This window comes from Emiliania huxleyi (genome assembly GCF_000372725.1).
Source record: "Emiliania huxleyi CCMP1516 unplaced genomic scaffold EMIHUscaffold_321, whole genome shotgun sequence".
Lineage (NCBI taxonomy): Eukaryota > Haptophyta > Isochrysidales > Noelaerhabdaceae > Emiliania > Emiliania huxleyi.
Window position 1 is genome coordinate 108,304 of NW_005199591.1, and position 13,733 is coordinate 122,036.

General features: G+C 62.4%; 8 protein-coding genes across 8 annotated transcripts; 5 read left to right on the top strand and 3 right to left on the bottom strand.

The window, feature by feature from the left end:
• Nucleotides 1–949: 949 nt before the first annotated feature.
• Nucleotides 950–2,112, bottom strand: EMIHUDRAFT_241026 (hypothetical protein; the record flags this gene model as incomplete). The annotated part of the gene is made up of 3 exons (XM_005773946.1): nucleotides 950–1,556; nucleotides 1,686–1,914; nucleotides 2,001–2,112. 3 exons carry the CDS (start codon nucleotides 2,110–2,112, stop codon nucleotides 950–952), a joined length of 948 nt encoding a protein of 315 aa, XP_005774003.1.
• A 284-nt stretch (nucleotides 2,113–2,396) lies between these two features.
• On the bottom strand, nucleotides 2,397–3,603 carry EMIHUDRAFT_458328 (hypothetical protein; the record flags this gene model as incomplete). The annotated part of the gene is made up of 3 exons (XM_005773947.1): nucleotides 2,397–3,115; nucleotides 3,310–3,507; nucleotides 3,580–3,603. The coding sequence occupies 3 exons, from the start codon at nucleotides 3,601–3,603 to the stop codon at nucleotides 2,513–2,515; spliced, it is 825 nt and encodes a 274-aa protein (XP_005774004.1). The 3' UTR covers nucleotides 2,397–2,512.
• A 723-nt stretch (nucleotides 3,604–4,326) lies between these two features.
• EMIHUDRAFT_241028 (hypothetical protein) lies at nucleotides 4,327–5,933 on the top strand (the record flags this gene model as incomplete). Its single annotated transcript, XM_005773948.1, has 4 exons — nucleotides 4,327–4,935; nucleotides 5,001–5,339; nucleotides 5,414–5,554; nucleotides 5,907–5,933. 4 exons carry the CDS (start codon nucleotides 4,327–4,329, stop codon nucleotides 5,931–5,933), a joined length of 1,116 nt encoding a protein of 371 aa, XP_005774005.1.
• A 693-nt stretch (nucleotides 5,934–6,626) lies between these two features.
• On the top strand, nucleotides 6,627–7,454 carry EMIHUDRAFT_368672 (hypothetical protein; the record flags this gene model as incomplete). Its single annotated transcript, XM_005773949.1, has 1 exon — nucleotides 6,627–7,454. A coding segment is annotated over exon 1 (770 nt), but the record flags the coding sequence as incomplete, so codon positions are not given.
• Nucleotides 7,455–7,576: 122 nt separating this feature from the next.
• EMIHUDRAFT_444427 (hypothetical protein) lies at nucleotides 7,577–8,327 on the top strand (the record flags this gene model as incomplete). Its single annotated transcript, XM_005773950.1, has 3 exons — nucleotides 7,577–7,634; nucleotides 7,713–7,872; nucleotides 7,937–8,327. Coding segments are annotated over 3 exons (609 nt in total), but the record flags the coding sequence as incomplete, so codon positions are not given.
• Nucleotides 8,328–10,017: 1,690 nt separating this feature from the next.
• EMIHUDRAFT_241030 (hypothetical protein) lies at nucleotides 10,018–11,201 on the bottom strand (the record flags this gene model as incomplete). Its single annotated transcript, XM_005773951.1, has 2 exons — nucleotides 10,018–10,463; nucleotides 10,640–11,201. 2 exons carry the CDS (start codon nucleotides 11,199–11,201, stop codon nucleotides 10,018–10,020), a joined length of 1,008 nt encoding a protein of 335 aa, XP_005774008.1.
• Nucleotides 11,202–11,277: 76 nt separating this feature from the next.
• Nucleotides 11,278–12,562, top strand: EMIHUDRAFT_458330 (hypothetical protein; the record flags this gene model as incomplete). The annotated part of the gene is made up of 2 exons (XM_005773952.1): nucleotides 11,278–11,349; nucleotides 11,497–12,562. 2 exons carry the CDS (start codon nucleotides 11,278–11,280, stop codon nucleotides 12,130–12,132), a joined length of 708 nt encoding a protein of 235 aa, XP_005774009.1. The 3' UTR covers nucleotides 12,133–12,562.
• Nucleotides 12,563–12,945: 383 nt separating this feature from the next.
• On the top strand, nucleotides 12,946–13,675 carry EMIHUDRAFT_117094 (hypothetical protein; the record flags this gene model as incomplete). The annotated part of the gene is made up of 2 exons (XM_005773953.1): nucleotides 12,946–13,458; nucleotides 13,532–13,675. Coding segments are annotated over 2 exons (657 nt in total), but the record flags the coding sequence as incomplete, so codon positions are not given.
• Between the last annotated feature and the right edge of the window lie 58 nt (nucleotides 13,676–13,733).

Below are 13,733 nucleotides of genomic sequence, written 5' to 3' on the forward strand. Positions count from 1 at the left end.
ACTGCAGAGTGCAGTCTGCACCGTCGACCGTTGGTCCGTGCTAGCGACCGTGCCCGTACCGCCGTCCGCTGCGCGTGCGCAGCGGGTTTTTTGACCCTTGTCCGCTTCGGGCAAATGTGGCCGAGGGATCAGGGATCAACCGGTGTCCCTCAAGCTCAACCGGCGCCCGTTGCTAGCTGCATCAAGTGCCTAGACTATAGTCGAGCGCGTCGGAGAGGTGTTTCGACACCGAGTGCACCGAGTGTGTTGAACGTTTCTTACTAGAACGACACCTCAATCCTTTTGAGAGCCTCCTGCAAACTACTGCGAGTGCAGTCTGCACCGTGCCCGTACCGCCGTCCGCTGCGCGTGCGCAGCGGGTTTTTTTGGTCCCTTGTCCGCTCCGGGCAAGTGTGGGAAAAGTCCAACGCATTCGTCGGTGACGGTGTCCCTCAAGCTCAACCGGCGCCGCGCGAGACGAACCTCGACAGCGCCTCCCTTCGGGCCTTCGGCGGCATGCATGCATCTCTTTGCGACTGAAGCCTGGAGACTGGAGAGCAGCGCTCCTACTGGGGTTGGGGGTTTAGCGGTTAGCACCGTGCACAATTCGCCTGTCGTCACCGCCTTTCACCACAAGTGCATACCCGGGTATGACGTCTTTGGCCGTGCTCGAAGAAGGCGTCGAAGCATCATGAATGCGCTAAAGGTGGCCGGCGACAACACGGCAATTTACCTGGCGGCCGGCGTGTACCGCAATCACAGGTTTGGCTCTCGGGCGACGTTGGCAACCCCGCTGTGGCCACAGTCCAGAATGTGAAGAACATCTTAGCTTACTGCCGTGGACGGAGCGAGGCCGAGGATTGAGTTTTCGTCACCTGCTTGGAGGTGTGCGGCGTTGAGGTTGTCGGGCCCGGCGATTCCATCACAACTTTAAAGTGTGAGTGAGCGTGTGCGTGTCATCCTTGCGTCCCTAGGGTAACATCGCCTGTGTCCCTGCGCGTGCAGCTAGCTCCTTGCGTTCTGCCTTGCACTCGGCGTGTGATGAATATTCGTTTTGGCAGCGGCGCAGCGGTCGTGCGGCGGTCGCGCGGCCGTCGCGGAGAACTGACAAGTTGAAGAAGTTCTGCGCGTACATATAGTGGCCAGGCAGGCAGGCGCGGTGTTTCGCGCTCTGGTAGCCCGAGGAGTACATCTTCATGTGGCACGCCGGGCCTGCGCAGCCCCTGTTGTTGTTGCGGCAATCAAAGTGCCGTACGACACCGCATATCCACGGCAGGTAGACGGTGCCGTTGTCGGAGCGGCACACGTGTGTCCGGCGGATGGCCTCGCTGGCGCGGCAGTGCCGGAAGTGGCGCGATCCGCGATAACCGCACCCGTTGGCGGCGAGCTCCGCATCGACTGCCCCCCGGTATATGACCGGGCCAGTGACGTAGATCACGCACGTCGCCGGGGCATTGCACCTCGCCGGGTCGCCCTCCCTGTGCAGCAGCACCTGCCTCAGCACACCGGCCGTGATCATCTCCGCGGCGCGGAGGAGAAAGGGGTGCATCGGCTCGTATGCGAGCATCTCCGACGACCTGTGCGGATCCGCCGTAAAGTGAGTGGGCGGCAAGTGGACCTCCCCATGCTGCCGTTGCACGTGCACGTGCGCGTGAACGTGCACGTGCGTACGGATGGAATGCGAGATCGCAGGCTTGCTTGCGCACCAAAACCGACCGTTCACGGACGAAGCGCGTGGTGGGACGATGGTGCGGAGCGGAGCGAGCAGCTTCGCGTCGAGATCGGCGTAGACCCCACCGCGGTATTTGAGGAGTAGCATGCGCAGCAAGTCGGTTCTTTGTGCGCCGACGAGAAGCGAATCATAAGCCATGCTCTCGTTGCTCGTCGCGTGCTCCTGCACGAACTGCGCCGCCTCGCGGTCGTCCAGAAAGTCGTCTGCCGCAGCCAGACATGGTGGATGGTGTGTATTTGGCCGGCCAATTGGGCATGCATGTAAACGTGTGTATCTTGTGTGTGTGCACATCGGTACTCAGGGTTGAGTAGCCACCAGTCGCGCATGTAGTACCCAAACTCGCCAATCGCCTCCACCCAGCTCCTACCCACTTGCCAGATCTGCCGACACCATGTTGCCATAGTCTGAGGGTATCCTAAAAGTTCGGCCGATTTGGATCAAAACGCTAAAAGCACGCCTAGGCGTAGAGTTGGGGCAAAACGACAAAAGTGGGCCCGCCCGGGGCAAAATGGTAAAAGTCGCGCGCCGCAGGCGCGCGAAAATTTTGGACATTCTACTCTCCGGCGGCGCCCGCGGCGCAATCCAAATGTTTGGACACACACCGGCGGGCGCTTTCGAGGCGAGCGGCAGCATTTTTCTAGCCATAGTGTGCGGGAACTACTTTGCCGTTTGCGGGACGACAGCTAGTACTTACTGCACGACCCGGGGCGCGCAGCGCCGAAGAATTTTTTTGAAAAATGCACACAGTGGGGCGCTCCGAGACGACCAAAGTGGTAAAAGTCGCACTCTCCCCTGACCCGATCAAAAGCGTAAAAGCACCCGAGGCTCCAGAAACCTAACCCTCAGACTATGCATGTTGCGCGGGTGGTTGATGCCGCCCCAGTTGTCCGGCACCACGTGGTCGATGTCAAACATCGTCTCCTTCCGGTTTCCGGCAAGGCCCTGCGAGACCGTCTTTGGCTGGTAGCCCTGCTTGCCGTCGCTGCGCGGCTCAAAGTACTCCTTGAGAGGGTGGTGTTTGAAGGTGCGCTCCAACATGGTGTGAAACTCCTTCTCGATCATGCGCTGCATCTTGCCGGTCGTGATCGTCTGCTTCAGGTTGGCGTACTCCGGCCGGTGGATGTCGCCGAGGTAGACGGGCGCCACCTCGATGTGCTCCCTCTCCTTAAACTGTTCAAGCTTCTCGTCCACCTTGAGCTTGGACTGCTGGTAAAGCGCCTTTGCCCCAGCGGCCTCGTCGCCGCCGTGCCTTGCCTTCTGCGCCGTCACCGCCATCTCCGCCTGCTCGAGCTTCTGCAGTCCCTCCGTGGCGGTGTAGTTGCTGACGTTGGCGTGCGCCGGCTCCGCGGCGGCAGCCTCGGCCGCAATCCGATCGCTCTCGACGCGCGCCGCCTCCGCGGCCGACTGGCAGCGCGAGCACGAGCAGGTCTTGCCGTCGCTCTTGCTCCGCTTGGGTGAGCAAAGCGCTTGAAGTGCTGCGGGTCGTTGAGACGATACTTGCGGCATGGCCGCCCCCGTGGCGGCGGCCGTGGCGGCGGCCGTGGCGGCTGCGGCTGCGGCTGCGCCCGCTGCTGCGGCTGCGGCTGCAGCGGTCGGACGTCGTGGAGCCGGGCTACGAGATGCTTCCTCACCTCTGCGACGCTCGCGTTGGTTGCACCCGAGGGAAGCTTCACGCGCAATGGCAAGGCCTCACAGAGCTGCTTCAGGCTCTCCTTGCTGGCCTTCTCTAGCACCGTCTTTGGCTTCGCGAGCAGGTCGTCGACCCGTGCGGCCAACAGTGTTGGCGTGATTTCGTTCTATTTCCGCGGTTAGGTTAGGTTAGTGTTGGAGAGTGTGAACTCAAACCTACTTCCTGACCGTAGCCTGACCGTCCTTGTGTAACCGTGTCTCATGTTTGGTTTGTCCTGCCGCGCACATTGTCATCGACTTGTATCCGACTTGGTGGCTGTGGTGATGTAGCGATGGTGTGGGTCTCTAGTGACCTATACAGCTCCTCCGTGTTCCGTCTCCTGACATGGTACCGACCGGTGAGTGCACGGAGTGAGCAGTGCGGCACTGAGGCCGACATGAGAGCTGGTGCGGCACACAAGCGAGATGTGTTGCCGCACAGCATTTCCGGCTTACGCTCGATACGTTGGCTGGCACCATGGGCACCTGCGCGAGCCGTGGTGATTGGCTGGGCACAGAGGCTCGGCGCACGGTGGCACAGCGGCCGCCAACTGCTTGGCTCGGAGGCTGAGCAGAATGAGTACAACCGCAACATCAACTTGGGTGCTTGCGGATCTTCTGCGACAGAGCGCATCTCCGCCAGCACTGCGGCTGTGTGGACACGAGTATCCCCTCTTTCTTCTCCTTACCGGTCCGTTCTCCTCGCCTACGGACCACCATCGCAGCTGCTGTTTCCGCTACCAGCTCTCGGGCTGCTGCAACGGCAGTTGCCGCAAAGATCTCGCACCGAATGTGGACCCTGCCTTTCGCCGCCGCTACTTCCGACGTCGCCGCTCGACACGACCGGAGCTGTACGCGATGAACACGCGACGATCGACACGCCCTCTCTGCCTTGTGTGGCGATTACCACGTCGTGGGGGAGTGTTGGGCATCTGTTCGACGTGGCAATGCCACTCTACCTCATTGCTGTCTCTTCCTCGTCTCGCCTCCTCGCGCTAGCCCGTCCCGCTGTCGAACGCCTCTGGCAAGAAGTCCAATGCGCCTCTACGAGCGTCTCTGCCGTCTGGACGCCTGAGTCTGAGCCTGCCATCTCCGACGCCTTCGCCATCGATGCACCCGTCCTCGGAACCTCCGTCCCCGAGGTCTTCGATGCACTCGACACCACCCTGCTTAAGATCGTCGACGAGTATTCCACTCCGACTGACGACGATTTCTTGCTCTGGCATGCCCGCTTGGGCCACTTCAGCAGAGACAGGGTGGTTGGTGCACTCCGCTACAAAGGTTACGCTTTTCGCCCTGGCAGTGATCGTTGCATCTGCGACGCGTGTCTCCTCAATCGTCGCCGCAAGGGCCATCCGAGTCACCCAACCAACCGTCGCGTCTACACGTACTTTGGTGAGCGAGTCGCGTCCGACCTCAATGGCCCCATCAAGCTTCTGCCCTGGAGCGTTCACAAGTTCGTGTACGCCATCAACTTCGTCGATTACTTCTCCGGCGTCATCGCCGTCTACTTCCTGGGGAGAAGGGCGATTCCGCCGAAATCCTTGGCGCAGTCCGTGCTTTCCTCCGTGACCATGCTCATCTCCTCACCAAGACGCGCAGACCTGGCATCATCGACGAGTGGCTCACCGACAACGCCAGCTACTTCACGTCCGAGCTGATCGACGAACTTTGCACCGTCCTCGCCATCCAGCACTTTTTCTCTTCTCCCGACATCCACGAGGGGAACGCCGTCGCCGAGCGCTGCTGGGGGACTCTCCTCAAATGCACGCGCACCGCTCTCGTTCATGCTGGGGGGGACAAGGAGCACGTTCAGTTCTGGCCCTTCCTCTTCAACCAGTTCGCCCGCGTCCACAACTTGCTGCAGACGAACAGGGGGACCAGCGCTGAGCCTCGGTGGCTGTCACCGATGCAGATCGCCATCGGCTACCCTCGCGAGTACAGCCTCGAACGCTTCAAGGTCATGCTCTGCGACTCACCTGCGTCCTCCCCGAGTCGCTTCGCGGGCACAACCTTACCCCCGCTCGTCTCAAGGGCATCAACCTCGGCCACGACCCTCGACGCTCCAAGCACCTCGTCTACACCCCCGCCGTCCGGCGCATCATCTACACAGCCGATGTCTCCTTCGACGAGCTCTCCTTCACCGTCCTCGGCGGCCCGTGGCGCAACATCAACGTTCGGGACATTGAAGATCGTCCTCACGTCCCTGATGCGCTCATCCGCGTCAACGCGGCGAGGCCTCCCAACGGCCCAATCGCCGCGCCGCAAGGGGGCGCCCCCGCTGCCGCTCCCGCGCCCGCCGCGCCCGCCGCGCCCGCTCAAGCCGCCGCCCCGCGACGCTCAGCCCGGATTGCAGCTCGCGGCGCGCCATGACCGAGCTCCACAACGAGCTCCTGTTCATTATCTCCCCTTTCTCTCTCTCCGCCCACTCGGCCGCGCTTTGACCCCTTCACTGGATCATCTTAGCGCGCAAGTCTTGCCAACAAGCAAGACCATCCTTCGCGAAGACGCAAGGTTGGACGCTTAGCCAGCCCCGCGAGACGCCGGCGGGTAACCGGCATACCTACGCTCAGACACATTCACACTCTGCTGTTGTTGTCTGCCGCATCCTCATTCATGAAGACTGCGGAGACAATGGGGGAGTGTTGGAGAGTGTGAACTCAAACCTACTTCCTGACCGTAGCCTGACCGTCCTTGTGTAACCGTGTCTCATGTTTGGTTTGTCCTGCCGCGCACATACCACATTGTCATCGACTTGTATCCGACTTGGTGGCTGTGGTGATGTAGCGATGGTGTGGGTCTCTAGTGACCTATACAGCTCCTCCGTGTTCCGTCTCCTGACAGTTAGGACTTAGGTCCGCGGTAATAAACAAACAAAAAAGAATTTCACTGCGCTACCTGGCCTGCAAAAGGCCAGGCAGGGCGCAGGGGCAGTGGCCAGTGCGCGCCAGTTTCGTGCCCTTTTACGTTCTGAAATTCTTTGTAGGTAGGTGGGTAGAAAGGTGAAGAACAGCCAGGCTCGGACTGGACACCAACCAACGCGGCATGGGTGGACGCTAGACAGATGATGACGACACGCACGAACAGACACAAACAGGCTCACAAGACCCGACGCGGCCAAAGGATATCCACCTCGAGAACCTCGAGAGAGAACAGTAGGTAGGTAGAAAGGTGAGAACACATCTTTGACTTCAGCAAAAGAAGAAAACCGGAAACAGCGCCGTTTGGGCGAGCAGCAGTTTGTGCGTGCGTTTACATGCGCCACCGCCGCCTCTCCAGCTTCGCCGCCGCCTGTGTCGCGACTCCTCGCACTCTGCGTCACGCCGCACGCCTCGCCACCGGCCGCGCTGCGCCCACATGGGGCTATGTGACCGACGTCGAGGGCGACACCGCCTTTTGGGAGAGCTACTGCCGCCTCTCGGCGGTCCTCGAGCCGGGCCGCGCGCTCGACGACCTAGCACTGCGGCCTGGATGCCACCTCGTCTTTGGCGGCGACAGCGTCGACAAGGGCGGCGGCGACCTGGCCTTTCTCGACAGCCTGCTCCGCCTCAAGCGCCGGCACCCGAGCCGCGTGCACCTGCTGCTCGGCAACCGCGACATCAACAAGATGCGCCTGACGGCCGAGCTGGCGCCGCCGCCCTCCGCGCTCTGGCTCCCCGCCGCCGCGCACCCGGGGGTGTACTGGCGCCGCTCGGGTGCGACGGCGACGCCTGCGGGCTGGCTGGCGGCGCAGGCCGCGCCTCTAGCCGACGAGCCTTCGAGCAGGCTGCGGTGGATGCTGAGCGACAACATGGGCTCGCCGCGCGCCTTCGAGCTCCGGAGGTCCGAGCTTGCGGCGGCGCGCGGCGTCGAGAGCGGCGCGCTGAGCGACCGCGACGTGCTGCGCAGCTTCGCCGGCTCGCTGCAGCGGGGCGGCGCGCTGCGCTCCTTCCTGCAAGCGGGCCAGCTCTGTGCGCTGATCGGCGGCACGCTCTTCGTGCACGGTGGCCTCAAGCCCGACGCGGTCGGGTCGGTGCCCGGCCGTGAGGGCGGCGAGGGCGCGGGGGCGCGCGAGGGCGTGGTGGCGTGGGTGGAGGCGATGAACCGTTTCGCGGCTTCGGAGGTCGACGAGTGGTGCGCGGACGGCGACGCCGCCGCCGGGCCGACGTGGCCTGGGAGGGAGGACCGGCTCGGGCACGGCTTCTTCGACCGGCCGGGCGGGAGGCTGATGTCGTATGGCATGGCGAGCCAGCCTGGAGGCGCCAAGTCGCCGACGGTGAGCCCGCTGCCCTTCCGGGGGGGCGCGCGGGAGGCGGGGCCAGACGTGACCAGACGCGGCGCGACTGGCTCTCAGGTGGTGTACGACTCCTTCCTGGAGGACGGCCAGCCCGCGCCCCCCGCGCCGGCGGTGGTGGCGTGGCTGCTGCGGCAGGGCGTTCACACACTCGTGTGCGGCCACCAGCCGCACGGGGATGCGCCCGTGCTGATGCGCTGCCGCGCGCCGCACGCCCAAGGCGAGCGCTCCCCAGCGCCCACTTCCGAGGCGCGCAACGCGTCACTCTGCCCGCTTGGCGGTAGGCGAGCTTGTCGTCGTGACTGCGGACACCTCCTTCAGCGACAGCGTCGAGTGGGTTGCGTCTCCGTCGGCGCCTCTGCCCGGGCAGAGCCAGCCGCCAGCCGGTCACCGACTCCAGCTGGCGGCGGAAGCGGCGGCGGCGGCGGCGGCGGCACCAGTGGCGACACCGGCCGGGGCGACGGCGGGTGTGCCGGGATCGGAGAAGCCACGCGGGGCGCCGCCGCCGGCGTCGGCGCGGCCGCGGGGCAGGGCGGTGGTCGAGGTGGCAGGGAGCCTCGAGGGCGACGAGGCGGCGCTGCGCGTGCACGGCACGCTGTCAGACGGCGGGAGCCTCGACTTTTCGCTGGGCGAGGAGCCCCGCGTGGGGACGCTGCGTGCGGACGGTTGGTGGGTCAAGGGCGTGGGCGGCGGCGGCGAGGCGGGCGGCAGTGGCGCGCTGCTGCTGTCGAGGGGGAAGGGTTACTGCGTCCAAAATTGCCGCGTGGCCCTCGCAGCGGCGGAGGCGGACGAGACAATGTAGGTGGTGCAGGCGTCTTGCGTCGCTTGCGGTCCACGACGTAGTGTGTGTGTTCATAGACCTTGTTATTGAGAAGACAGTAGTCAGTACCCTTTTGAGAGAGAGAGCTGAGATTTAGGAAACCATGCTTTGCCATTTGAGTGCTGTGTGCAGTGTGGTGCCAGTCCAAAGTCCATGCCAGTCTGCTGGTGCGAGACTGTCACCGTGTTGAACCGTGTCAGTTTGAGTGAGACTTGGAGCGCTGCGGAGTGCAGTCGTAACACCCAAACGCGAAAGGTCTTTTCTCGCAGCTGCGAGACATGCTTTCTCGGAGCGGGGCATCCAAAACAACAGGGCGGAAGGGAAAACAACCCGGCGGAAGGGAGGGGTGACCATACGCGCAGCGCAGGAGAGGGGTGCCCCTAAGGGGGCACAAAGGTAGCTCAAAGGGGAGTGAACAAGACGCCGCACAGGCGACGTGCACGCTCGCCGCCTGCGCTCGCCGCGTCGCTCTCTCCCTCCCCTTCTTTGCTTGAAGGAGGGCGCCTGGGTCTAAATTTAGTGCGTGTGAATGAACTTTAGTGAATTTAGCGCAAATTTAGTACATATTTAGCACATATTTAGCACATATTTAGCACATATTTAGCACATATTTAGCACATATTTAGCACATATTTAGCACATATTTAGTGTGTTTTGTCTCCAACTTAGCGCCACATTTAGTTCACTTTAGGTGCGGGCAGCTGCAGTACATTTAGTGTGGGTCCCGCATCTTTAGTGCGGGCACGCAACTTTAGCACGGCTTCCCAGCCACACCACAGCTGGCCAGGGCCGCGTGCTTTGCTCCTTGGCTGCCAACGGCGCGCCCGCGCGGTCGCCGGTGCGCGGTGGTCTGGTGGTCGGTGGTGTGGTGTAACGTCTAACCGAACGAGACCGGAGACGAGAAATCTCACCGCGAGTACACGGACAACCACATCTCATGATCACACCTCGCACGTCTGCATTTGCATCACCCACACCACGCCTCGAACGTCGCATGTAGTCGCAGGTGTCAGATGCTCGATTGCTCCAATACGCTTGCGAACCAAGTGGATAGTTGGCGCATTTGGGCCCATTTGGACTTAGGGGACCCCTAGGGTTCTGAGGGCCGGATTTTTTTAAGACCTTTTAAGAGATTGGCGGCTACAGAGCCGCCTCGGTGCGTTTAAGAGATTGGGCCCATGCTGCCGCTCCCATTTAAGAGACCATTTAAGAGAATCGCACACCGCGCCCAACCTGAGCCATTTGAGCCATTTAGAGCGTTTAAGCGCGGGGAGGCTGGCGGGCGGGCGGGCGAGCGAGCGGGCGGGCGGGCGGCAGAGAGCGAAGCGCTCTCGGGGCCGAGCGAAGAGCTTTCGCCGCCCGTCGGCAAGTTTTGAGTATAGACCATTCATGGTGTGATCGCGTTTAAGGGCGCGGGGAGGCTGCCGAGTCGTTTGACCGTTTAAGACCGTTTAAGGAATCGGCGGCCCAGCAGCTCTTAAAACTTGCCTAGGCAAGTTTTAAGCCGTTTAAGCCGCAGGCGCCCCAGGGCCCACCCTTTTAAGCCTAGGGGTCCCCTAAGCATTTGGACTTTTCTCGGGGGTGCTTCGCCGAGCCAAACAGGCGCGACTGGTCGAATTCGCCCCAGAACACCCGATCCACTGCTCCGCCCCGCCTTACCGCTTTGAGCCGCGCAGCATCCGAACCCGCCGTGGACAGATGGCGCGCGACGTAGATCGCGAACACCAAGTTGCACGCTACGAAGATGCAGAAGCTGTACAAGTGAGCATAGAGATCCACCTCCCGTGTCCACTTCTCATCCGCTCCGAACTCGATGGCGGCTGCGAAACCCCAGTGTTCGGCGATCATGCAGGTGGCCACGCCGAAACAGCTCAAATACCACTCGGCGGCACTCAGGTACGACGCCTTGGGCACCATCTCGGTGACCATGAGCTTGAAGGCGATGAGCGTGAGCACGATCGTGAGATCGACGTTGAGGCGTTCCCCGAAGTCTCGCGGATCATGGAAGTGGCAAAGATCGCGCACGACAGCATGAATGGGAGGGCAAAGAGGTTGATGGCCAACGCCTCCAGGTAAAAGCAGACGTCGCACCAGGCCTTGGTGCTCGCCTCGGTCGTCTCCATGTATGTGACATGACTGCACGTCACCCGCCACTCGTCTTGCTGACCCTGCTGCACTCCGAACAGAAAGCGATACGGGCGGAGGGGCACCGAACCGACTCCCAGTGCCTGCCCGTCGGTAGCAATTAGCTTGGTGTTGAGAGCGCGGACGCGAATTGGCAGATACTGCACATCAAAAGGGAACCAGTGGAAGTCCAGGTTGCAAGTCAACTCTGTCTTGACTTTCCGCATGATCATATAGTGGAGGGACCCATGCTCCGAGAGGGATTCACTTGATCTCAGGTGCGACTCGGTCGATTGCAGCCATTGAGGGCTCTCTGACTTATCTCGATCAAGTACGATGACATCGGTGTCTGAGTTGAGTATTCCAAGCCGCGGCAAGAACGTCTCCTCAGGTTTCGTCATCCATAGGAAGTCAAGTGCAAATTGAGCCTCGAAGGTCTGCTTGAGGTCCTGGATGTTCGACACGGAGAACATCTTGAGGCCGATGGCAACGGGCCGCTTGACGTCACAAGCCGTCTCGGTGTCCTCTACGATATCTTTTGGAACGAACAGAGGAAGCGCCGTGATTCTGGAGTGCTCAGGACTACTCGACATTGCCGCCGACATTCTGTCAGCCACAGACTTTTCTGAGAGAGCTGTCAAGCTTGGCTCATCCAAGCTTGACCTGCCAAACAAATCCGGCATGAATGAACCCAGCCTGTCGCTGAGTGAACCTTTCATTGCGTTAACCGATGCGGAAATTCTGTCAGCCGAAGTACGACGACTAGATGATGAACTGTTAGCCATTATGTGCCCTCGTGCGTTGTGGGAGTGCCCCGTCCCCCGCGCGCACGGGTTGCCGACTGTGTTCTCGCGTGAACACCCCTCCGCTCGTATAACCGCTGAGCTGCCGTCGATCAAGGAGCTTCCAGCGGCGAGCGCCGCGCACTCTGCGCCGCGCGTCGGCCTCCTTCACTTGCACCCCGCGAGGCTTCTTCTTGCAGTGTTGCTTGCCACACAAGTGAGTTGGGGTTCGGCGGGCAATGCGAACAGCAGTATTGTCGGGGAGCTTATCGCGATGAACCGCGGTGACGTCGGAGGCCGCCTGACGCCTCCGCACACTCTTGATGCTCTCGTGTCACTGGGAGCCGCCGCATTTGGTAAGCACGAGGCCAGCCCCAAATCAGGCGAGGGCATCTTGCTGCTGCCAGAGCACAGGCTGGCCATGTGCATCATCCCAAAGAACGGCTGCACTACGCTCAAGTGGGTGGCAATGGTGCTACTGGGGCACTCGCCATCGAGCGTCTGCGGTTGCAAAAGCAGCAAATGGGGCTGTCTTGGGAACAGCATCAACATGCACAGTGGCAATCAATCAATCAGTGGCAGATACTGGAATGGATCCCTACAGGTTCACTCAGAGGGGACGCTGCGCTCTCACATGGATGCCGTGCGTGCCGCCTTCACGTCGCCCAGCTGGACGGTGGTGGGGCTGTCTTGGCAAGAAGGACTGCGCACGCAACGCACCAAAGCGACTACTGCGGCTTGGGGCACGGGCTAAAGTATGACCACTAGACGACGGGGGCCTCGAGCACTTCAACCGTATCCTTGCCACGACCCATCCGCCATGTGCATCTACACTACTGACTACAGGGTGGGAGACCTGCACCGCGGGCAGGCGGGCTTCCCTGGTGGACGCGCCCGCGTTATCCACCTCGCATGGCAACCGTGTCAGCAATGCCTCCTCCGCCGCTGCAAAGAATGCGTTTTTGGGAAGCGAAGCTAATCAACCTTACTACCCTGAAGAGCATGTTTGCCGAGTTCAAAGATGACTACCGCGTCTTACCCCAGGCGTACCTCAAAGCCATGCACCACCGCCTCTCGGCTGCCAAGGCGGCGCGTCGCCTGTAGTGTTAGGGAAGTGTCTCGAGTTTCTAGTATGGTCGTGGTATGGTCGCCAAAAGTCATTTTGTGAGCGGCAAAAATAAAAACCGTCCGCTCGCTGGCTCGCCGCCGCCGCCGCCGCCTCCTCGCGCCTTGCCTCCATCACCGCCGCCCTCCATCTCGCAGCGGCGCGTCCCTCTGATGGCGCGGGCTCCTCGCTCGTTGGCGCCTCGCCGCCGCCCCCCCTCTCGCCGCCGCTCCGCTCGTGGCCGCCCCATCCCCTGTCAATCCCGCCGCCTCCCCTGTCAATCCCCCGCACCACCGCCGCCACCGCCTCGCGCGTTTAGTGGGGGGTCAAAACTTAAGGAGGAGAGCGAATAAAGAAAAGAAAATCACGGGCCTAGGTGCCGCCTATCAACCACAACGCAAAAGGCGCGGTGCGGCGCGGGCCCGGCGAGCGACTAGCGAGCCAGCCTGCTAGTGGAGCCAAATGATGGAGCCAGAGCCCACCTCCTACGAAGTGGTCGAGCTCGCCAAGTCTGGGCGGTCGACGTGCAAAAAGTGCCGGCAGCTCATCCTCAAGGACACGCTGCGGGTCGGGAAGGTGTACCGCGATCAGGACGATAGGGAGCGGAAGAACTACTACCACCCTGCGTGCTGGCCCGTGCCTCGGAAGCTCACCTCGATCGAGGAGGTGCGTGGATTCGCCTCGCTCACGCAGGAGCAGCGCGAGGTCCTCGAGCTCCGCTTCCGCCAGCCTCGAGCGGTGGGCGCAAAGAAGGGCAAGGCGCCGGCGGAGGTGCAAGCCCAGGCGCCACCGGCTCTTTCCGCAGAGGACGCTGCCGAGCAGGAGTGGCTGCATGGCCAGGCTGCCACTGCTGCCGCCGCGCCGTCAGCGGAGGAGAGCGACGCTGCGACGAGCTGGCGGGCCCGCGCTCCGCCAGGCTTCCCGCCGGACCAGCTCGACTTCCTCCTGTCGCAGCCTGCCGCGGAGTGCGCCGAGGTGAGCACCGCACTGTGAGGCGGCCCGTCGCCCCACCAAGAGGAGCGAGGGGCGGCCCTCCTCCCGTCCTCAGGCTGTGCCGGCGATGGCGGAGGCGCTCGCTGCTCTCGTCGCGGCGGGCGACGCCTCGCCCACGGCGTTGGAGCAGCGGGAGGCGCTCCGCTTCAGCATCGCCGTGGCGAAGGCGCGGGCCGCAGCGCCGCCCGCGCCTCCAGAGGTAGAGGGTGGAAGGGCTGCGGGGGCAAAGGGCGGCGGAGGCACCGCCGCGAGTGCAG